The sequence below is a fragment of the Neophocaena asiaeorientalis genome, unplaced genomic scaffold (assembly GCF_003031525.2).
Source record: "Neophocaena asiaeorientalis asiaeorientalis breed wild unplaced genomic scaffold, Neophocaena_asiaeorientalis_V1.1 scaffold461, whole genome shotgun sequence".
In the NCBI taxonomy this organism is placed as follows: domain Eukaryota; kingdom Metazoa; phylum Chordata; class Mammalia; order Artiodactyla; family Phocoenidae; genus Neophocaena; species Neophocaena asiaeorientalis.
In genome coordinates, this window is record NW_020173230.1 from 2,486,022 (window position 1) to 2,495,108 (window position 9,087).

A 9,087-nucleotide genomic window follows, 5' to 3' on the forward strand; every position below is an offset into this window, starting at 1 on the left:
GGTATGGCTCTTTGCCCAGATTGGGAGAGCTGTCCCTGCCTCTGTCCTGGAGAGAAAGGGCATCGCAGAGATGTTTGCTTCCTCCTCTTCTCTTGGGACACAGGCATTCCAGTAGGAGAGGGGAGAGAAAGTGGCTTTGGGGTCCGACCCAGGCTCCAACAGCAGTCCTGCCACTTACTAGCCGGTGACAGTGGGCAAGTTTCTAAAAACCTTCCTCCTCTCTGTTTCTTCATCTGGATAGTGGGGATCCTGGGGTTGCTCTTAAGAATTATGTGAGATAAGAGGTAGCATCTGACCCCAAGGAAGCACTGGATAAACATACCTTTTCTTTCCTGAGTTCCTGGAATTCATTCCCTGTAATGCCTGGATCCCCCATGCTGGCCATCTACCCACCTATGCAACCATCCCCTCATGCATCCATCCATCCACTTCTTCAAGTACCTCCCAACTGCCAGGCCCTGCTGGGGGCATGAATTCACCACGTACCCTCTGTTCTCCCATCCCCAGATTTAGGATTGATCAGGCATCCCCAACTCCCCATCTGGGATCCAGGCACTTAATACCCCAGCCCACTTTCCCTCTCAAAAGGGAGGTCCCATGCCACTCAGACCCTGTTCTGCCAGCTCCTGGCACACCAGAGAGATGAGGTGGGGGCTACACGCCCCATTCCAGGGGGCCAAGGAGGTGGCCCAGCCCAAACACGCTGGCCCAGCAGGGTGGAGCACGAGGGGTTGGGCCTGAGCCCCAGAGGCTTGGAGCTCAGCAGAGTAAAGTGGAGGCTGGGAGGCAGACCGGTCAGACTGGGGTGTTTGAGGGGGTGGGACAGAGGGAGGAGGGGAGGGAGGGGACAAACCAAAAGAATAGAGTTCAGGAGGCTTCTAGAGGCAGAACTCTCTAAGAGAAAGCTGGAACCTGGCCTCTCAAATCAACAGGGGTGGGGGAGGGACAGGGAGCCCTCCGTGCCAGGGAACCTCCCAAGTGGGAGGGGAGCGGGTGGGAAGCGCTGAGAATAGCAGCGATGGGGGCAGGTGACTCTCCCGGGCCTGGCCGACCTCACACCTCACACCTCACACCTCACACATTCCTTAGAGCAGGGAGCTCAGATGCGGCCCTGCCTAGCCCTGCTCTGTCCCTCATTCTCCAAGTACCTCCACCAGGCTCCTCGCCCTCCATCCCACCGGCCCCTATACCCCCTTCTCTTTTCTCTCTGGCCGCCCCCCCAAGGCCTCAGTCCCTGACTGGAGAAGGGGGGGTGGGGGGGCGGGGTCGCCACGTGACTGGAAGGCAGGAAGGAGAAACTCCGCTGAAATACGTCCCCCACTTCCCACTAAGCCCCGCCCCCTAGTGCCTTCCAAACAGGAAGTCCCTCCCCCAGGCTTCGAACCGGAAGTCCCACTCCTCCCTCCAAAATAAAAGTGGCAACTCCCTGGCCCCTCTCCTGGGTTCGTATCAGTCCACAGCCAGAAGGGAGCAGCTAGGCCATCTGACTCGCGATTTTGTTCCTCCCCTTTCAGCTTGCTGACTTTGCTACGTTGAAACCTGGCCCTCAAAACAGGAAGTTCTGCCCACCGTGCCATGAACAGGACATTCTCCCCTGAAGGGCGAACCCCAGGAGATCCTGCTCTCCTGTGCCTTCCCTGTGACCGACAGCCAGCCTCTCCAGACAGCCAGCCTCTCCACGGCTTTGGCTTGGCCTTGGCCTCCGGGGAGTGCTTAGCCCCCATGGTGATCCTAGCACAGAGAACCGAACCTTAGGGACATGCTTTCTTGGTACCAGAGGTCCCAGGATCCTAAAGTAGTCTGCGTGGACTCTGCAGGAGTCCCATTCCCCTCGGTAGGGAGAGGGAGAACTGGGAGGAGACCGACTCCCTATTCTGGTCTCCTGAACATTTGCCAGTAAATTCTTCGGGTTGGCCAGATGATCGCTAAATCTGCAAGAGCTCTGGAATTTGACAACAATGACTCCCTTCAAACTCTAAAAAAGTCTACCATTTGACAGTCCTAAGCCAGGGAGTCCCACCCAGCTCTCTCCACAGGGAGCGAGTAGGTCTCAAATCAGCTTTGCCCAGTGTGTTATGCCCAGGCCAGGCTTCTCAGTTTAAGGGGTCCTCCCCAAGTTCAAGTAGAGGGAAGGACACCTACCAGGCAGTTTCACTCAGCTTTCCCAGGTGCTGGGTGGGGAACCGGAGCCCACCTACCTATCGTCATCACTGTCCAGGTGGCCACTGATGGCCAGCATGGAGCGGGCGAAGCTGAGGCTCTGGGCAGCCGCTGTTCCAAAGGGGTCTGGAGACTTGTGAACCAGACTGGCATCGGGGAAGAAGTAGAGGGCTGGGGAGCTGGGGCGAGAGTCGAGTGGGGGCACCTGGAGACAGACAGGTGGGAACTGTCACATTGAGTGAGAGAAAGGATCCAGCCACCTTACAACTTGCCTAGTAGTGTTCCTCCCTCCCCAGCTCTCCCCACACACCCCCGTCTTCTGAAGACAAGGGACCCAGGCGTCCTGCCCCCGCAGCCCCTCTTACCCCCAGCTCTGGGGAAGGAGGTACTAGAGACAAGGGAAACAGCACCCATCCTGAGGACTGGGTGAGTGGCTTCTTAAAAGTGGCTCATGGGGTATCAGAGAGGGGCTCTGGTCTGCACTCCAGTACCCTTCCACCACCTGAACTAGGACCCCTAATCAGAGGCCAGTCAGAGACTGTGCCTTCTGTTACCTGACTTCTTAAGGCGACTCAAATGTCACTTCCTCAGAGAGGCATTTCTCCATCCTGTGACTCGTGAATTTCACTGAACTGTTCTATTTTTTTTATAGCCCCTAATATTATCTGAAATTAAAGTATTTTTGCCTGCTGCTGGAAGGTAAGCTCCAGAGGGCAGAGCTTGTAGTTTGTTCAACAGCCATTTGTAGAATGAATCCTCAGAAACTGGTCCTCCCCCTCCTCCCCCCTCCCCACTCCTCTACCCATCCTAGCCTCTCCTCTCAAACTTCTAGGGACTCAGGTGAAGTTCTGCTCCTGAGCTTGGCTCTTGGGGGTTGGGGACCGGAGCGGTTACAGAGATGGAGAGAGGCGGAGCCTGGGTGTGGACCCACACAGCCCAACAGGCGCTGGGGGTGGCTGCAAAAGGGCGGGGGCCACAGAAACAAGACGCCTCTGTGAGGCCCCAGGAGGCCCCAGCTTCACGGAAAAAGCCAAGAACAGAGAGTCCAGGGTGGTTGGCGGGACAGAACAGAGGAAGGGGGCCCAGGTGGTGCCCCCCGCCCTCCTCCAGGCCCCTGTTAGAGGCAACCTGGGGAGAAGAGGCATGGGGGAGTGTAGGAGGAAGACAAACTTTGGGGCAGGGAAACAGCAGCACAGAGGCAGGGGCATAAGAAGGAATCAGGACGTGGGGGAAGGAAAGGGAACTGGGGGCACAGAGGGGAGAAGGGCAGGGTCTGTGGGCCCAAAGGAAGCTCAGGCAGGGCTTAAGGACAGAGAGAGCTGACGCTGGGGGCAAAGGGAGCTTGCTTTGGAAGAGTGTGTGGACAGGGACCAGTAAAGGAAATGCATCTTCTCCCCTGGGGTAGGAACTGAATGAAAGAACTCAAGAAAAGTGGAGGGTGGCATGAGAGACGTGAGTTTGAGGTCAGGAGCGGGTGGGGGGAGCCAGTCCTGACAAGGCCCAGACACACAGTCTCAGGTTATTTTTATACTGTGGTTTGTGCCCAAGGTCAGGAAGGGGAAAAGTTCTCATCCTCACACTACCTGCCTTTCCTCCTGCATCCAACGTGTTATTTTCTCCTTCAGGACAGACACATGCAACATCCCTTGCTGCCCACCCCCCACCCCAAGGACCCAGGCATCCTGCCCCCCAGCCCAGACTTGTTCATCTTTTGGAGGCAGGAAGCAGAATGAGCAAAGGATTTAACTCTTTCTCGCCTGCTCCCCACCTCTCTCCCACCACATGGTGGCCACCCCCAGTGATTGATCCTGGAGAGACCCAGACGCAGGGAACTGAGACTGACAACTGGGAGTAGAAAAGACGAACCAGCCAACGTCCCGTCCTTGTAATGGGTTCCCTCACCCCCACCCAATTCTTCAATGTCTTGGAGAAGTTTGTCTTGGGACAAAGCTGGAGGTGGGGCTGGGTGGTGAGTGGAAAGAAGACCCCCCCACACACCCAACTGGAGATGGAACTGCAAAGGAGAAATTTACAGTGGAACGCCTACTTTTTGCCCTTCCCTCCCAACCCCAGCAGGCCCAACTACCCCAGCCCTGCCTGGGGCCTCCACCCTCAGTGCGTGAAGAAGCGAGACCAAGACAGAAGGTGAAGGCCAAAGTGAGGAGGTCACATTTCCATGATGGAGAGACAGGACTGGGCTACCTGGAGCTGGAGACTCGGGCCAAAGGCAACAAATAAAAGACCAAAGAGAAAGAAAGTGCACAACGTGGGGAAGACGGAGCCTAAGAGAGAAAACAAGGGCCATGTAAGGAGCAGGAATGGACTTCCAAGTGAGAGAGCAGGAAGAAAAAAGACGGGACTGTCTGATGTGACGGACAGGTGACAGTGGAGCGGGGAGAGGTCAGTATGGAAGTGGAGGCCAAGGTCAAAATCGACAAACACCACCCCCCCTCAGGTGTCTCCCCCACCCCTGAACCCAGCTCTTACCTGCCCCATCTCCTCTGGAGCAACCAACTCCATCCTCAGCCGCAGAGCTCCATCCTTCGCACGCGACAGTGGAGGGGTCCCTGCTGTTGAGCCCCCTGCCTCCACTTCTACCCTCAAAGAGGGCAGGGGCGTGGCAGCCCGGGAAGTGCCCACGCTATCCCCCGTCCCGGCCTCTGGGGGGCGCTGCTGGGGCGGAGAGGCTGACAGGGGGGTTGTCTCCAACTTGGCCTTGCCGGGCACTGCCAGCTGGCCCAGGCCCCCGGTGAAGGAGCGGGCCTGAGGTCCAGGGGAGGTGGGGGGCGGGCGGAGCCAGGAGGTGGGGCCCTGAGACAGGCCTGGCTGTGGGGTAGGGGTGGCCAGGCCTAAGCTGGCCAGCTCCAACCTGGAATCCAAAGACCTGCCCCCATTGCCCCCTGAGGCCCCTCGAATCCCTTCCAGAAGCCGGCCAAAGCTAGGGGGCTCCAGATCTCTCTCGTAAACATCCACACATGTCCAACGGCCTCGGCGATAAGGCTCTCCCAGGCCTTGGGGCAGCTTCACCACCCGGAAACGGGAGGCGGGGGCCCCAGGCGGTGGGGAGCCATTCCGGGGGGTGCCCTTGCCCCCTGGCTCGGGGTTGGGCTCCTCGTTGGGCACGCGGGGCGGGGGCCCAGTGGGAGCCGGCAGGGCAGGGGGATCTGGACCCCCTGGGCTCCCCGGACCCTCGTAGTCCGTGGTGACGCTGGTGATTTGGAAACTACTCTTCTTCTTGCCCCCACTCATGGTCCCTGGGGCTCAGGACTGGGCCAAGGTGGGCAGGGGGGCGGTGGTGGCTCTTCGAGGGGCTCAGGCACCCCTGGAACAGGGGGGCCACATAGTGGGGACATCAGGGCCCCTGGGGATGTCTGGGTCCGACATGGCAGGAGGGCCTTACGGGAACTGGGGGTGCCTGGTTGGTGAAGGGAGAACAGGGTAGGGGAGGTGGCGGGAGCTGGGGGGGCAGGGGCAGGTTTTTCCTGCTGCTGTCGCTGCCACCGCCGAACTCCAGAGCTGAGTTTGCAAACTGGAGAGAGAGAGAGAGAGAGACAGAGAGAGAATGTGTGAGAAAGCAGTGGGCAGGCCACCTCCGGGGCTTCCTCTCTGGGGAGCGGAATGGGGGGAGGAAGGGGAAACCGCCAGAGACAAAGAGACAGAAATGACAGAGACCAGAGCAGAGGGGACAGATCCGGGCGGGCGCAGAGAGCAGGAAGAGGCGGCCCAGACCCAAAGTTGGGCATTTCTCGCTGGGATTCAAACTCACGGGACCCAAGTCGTCCCAAGAGCAAGGGCTCCAAGGCCTGGGTGAACAGGAGTGAAGCCGCTCCTCAGCCCGGCCAGGCCGCCGGGAGGCCTGTGCTGGGCCACCGAGGCCCCCTGCACTCCAGCTCCCCCATCCCTGAGGCAGGCCCTACCCCGCCGCCCCGGCGCCCCGCCCAACCCAGAGCCCTACCTCTCGGCCGCGGCCACCGAGCTGGGCCGGGGGTCCCGGCCGCCTAAGATGTTGGGTTGTCCCTTCCCCGGGGCCTCGTGGCCCCAGCAGCTCGGGGGCGCAGGCGGCAATTAGAGGCTGGCCGGTCCTCTTCAGGGGCCGCACCTCGCCCCGAAAGGCATCTCCGCGGAAAGTTTGCTGTCCAGAAAAGAAGGAACCCCCGCCTCCTTGGCGGAGCCCAGGCGCGGCCTCCGAAGCCCCAAGGGTCTGCGGACCGATGCGGGAGGGGGCGGCTTAGCCCCCGACCCTGCAGGTGGAGCCGCCTCGGTGGTCGTCGCGGCGAGTGGCTCTCCCAAGTCTCCTTCCGCGTGGCACCGCTGGGTCTCCCTCCGCTCCTCTCGGTCTTTCTCTTTCGGGGCTGTTGACAACCCCCACGCCAGGAAGTCCTGCCTCCTCGGGCCTGCTGACTGCTCCTCTCCTCCTCCTCCTCCTCTTTCCCCTCTTCCTCCCCTTCCTCCGCCCTTTCTCGCTCCTGGGGCTCCCAGCCAGCTGGCCCGGGGCCAGGTCTGCCCCGGCCTCTGCTGGTGCAGTTGCCGCTGCTGTTCCAGGGGCCCGGAACAGGATGCCTTAACCCCACACCTGCTGGGCCCCAGCCCAGCTCTTCCTCGGAGGGAGGGGCCGCGGAGGGCGGAGAGAAAGGGGAGGAGTTTGCGGGGAGGCCCGGGATTCCCTTACTTGTAGGCGCTTGCTGCCATTGGCCTACGGACGCACGGAAGAGTGGGGAGGAACTTACCAGGATCCTGCTGGGTGCCTGCTGCTCCGAAAGCGCCCAGTAAATTGTTCCGGGGCTGCTGCAGCTGTTATTGTCCTATCGTCGCTGGTTTTCACAGCAACCGTACGAGGAAGATACTGTTTTTCTCCCCGGTCCTATTTTTTCAAGTGGATCCTTATGACAATTTTCAAACATGCTCCAAACTAGAGAGAATGGTAAAATGAACCCCTAGGGACCCAGCAGGGGGTTTCAACAGTTGTCAACTCACAATTGAAACTCAATCTTGTTTCAATATCTTTTGTTGTAGTGTGCTGGAGTATTTGAATCAAACCCCAAACATCGTACTGTTCCTCTTGTTAGATGTGGAAATTGAGACCCAGGACGTTCAGAAAGGCTATCAGTGGTAGAGCAGGGACATTTCTCACACTCAGGTGTGTCCTTGTCTGGCTCCCTAGATCGGGATAGAGAAATGACAGAGACACATCCAGGAAGGTGCTGACTTGCATTTTCTCTCCAACCGCGGGTCACACACAGGCACCCGTACAGATGTTCCTGCCGGAGGAGGAACCTGGCTGGCCACAAGCCTGGACCCTTCCCCACACACCCACCTCTCACCCTTCCCACCTCTCCATCCCATCCCCTGCTCACTGTGGAGAATCCACACACACTCATAAAGGGCCTACTATGTGCTTGTCATGAACGAATAAACCTCCAACTTCCATTTTCTCTTTTTTGCGCCCCCCAACAACATTTTGAAAAGAATTATTTTAGCAAAAGCAGCGTCTAACGACCGTATCTGCCTTCACTCCCAGGTTCAGAAGGAAATGGATTCTAATTAATTTGGGTCATATGGAACTCTTTTCAAGCATATTAAAATTCTTCATATTTGTCCACTCTACATAATTATCTCATGGATTCTCAAAACAGCCCTGGGCAGAAACGGGGTGGGTTTTGAGCTCCAGTGTCTCTGCTAAGGAAACTGAGGCTCGGGTTACTTGCCCAAGGCCTCAGAGCCAGCATTTGATGGCATTGAGACTGGCTCTGGGCTGTCTGACACATCCTTCCTTCCTCAGCTTTAGCTCATGGAAATTTTTAACCACCCTTTAGGATTAGACAAAAACAAAATAATGCAAACCCCCTTGCCCCCAGTTTATCTTTATCTCCTTGTTAAAATGCATCTGCCTGTCTCTCTCCCTTCAAATGGTAACAATGACTAACGTAGCTCGATCCTGAGGCCTCCCAAGTGGTGAGGTGCAGGAAACAGCCTCCCACACAACGGCCCCACCCCCACCCCCAGACCCTCTCCCCTCTGGCAATATTCAGAACACAGCCCCGCTGCTCCGCCCCCAGATCCGCCCTCAGATCCTCCTTCCCTCTGCGATAGCTCGCTACAAAGTATTCAAACTTATCTTTGCATCCTCCTCTTCCCACCAGCTCAGACAATCAACACCACCTTGGACTCCTCCGTGTCTACAGTCCCAGGGACATTGTTGGTCTCTGTGGAAATGTTTGTTGAATGAATAAATGAGTTTATTCACACTAAGGTGTAAATGTGAAAGGATAGTTATGTATTTTAATGTGTTAACTCTCCCAGGGGCATTTGTAATAGCCTTTAATATATGGGGCCATTTACGACTTATTCTTTATATTCATTATTTTGCGGAGTCAAAGGTTACTGGGAGGATGACTTGGGCCGCAGTGGCGGACGGGCAAAAGATTTTGAGCCCTGGCAGTGAAACAGGCCTGGACCCCTGGGAACCTGCAGGGATTGGCGACGAGCACCAACAGAGCCAGCTCCAGTGCCCTCCCTGTACCTGGGGGGGCGGCTGGAAGACGGGGCGCGGCCCCGGGAGCTCGCCCCCTGCTGGACAAAGACGCGGATGGTCCAGCTCCCAACTCTCAGAGCCCCTCAGCCCGGAAACCGGCCCCCCCTGCCGGCCTCGCCGCCTCACTGCACCCCGGGCCCCGCAGCCGCAACCTCGCCCGGGCCGGACGTGGTGTGCGCACCCGGGGAGCGCCAGCTGCACGGGGTACGCGCGTGGGTGCAGGCCCCGGGTCGCCGCTGGGGGGCGCCGCTGCGCGCTGCGCCCAGCTTCGCTCCACCGGGGCCTTGGACACCAAACCCAGCACGGCCCTCCCGGGCCGGGGCGAGGGGCTACAAGGAGCGGACGCCCCAAAGCGGGGGCGGGCTGGCGCCGGGTCCCCAGCACCCCACGACGTT

General features: G+C 58.6%; 1 protein-coding gene across 1 annotated transcript in view; it reads right to left on the reverse strand.

Moving 5' to 3' along the window:
• TSC22D4 (TSC22 domain family member 4) overlaps positions 1 to 6,772 on the reverse strand; it is a 10,788-nt gene extending 4,016 nt beyond the window's left edge. The window contains exons 1-3 of the mRNA XM_024745384.1: positions 6,116 to 6,772; positions 4,648 to 5,689; positions 2,199 to 2,365 (exon numbers count right to left, since the gene is read on the reverse strand). Coding sequence (XP_024601152.1) covers positions 2,199 to 2,365; positions 4,648 to 5,409 — 929 coding nt within the window. The 5' untranslated portion in view covers positions 5,410 to 5,689; positions 6,116 to 6,772. The remainder of the gene's footprint in view (positions 1 to 2,198; positions 2,366 to 4,647; positions 5,690 to 6,115) is intronic.
• Between the last annotated feature and the right edge of the window lie 2,315 nt (positions 6,773 to 9,087).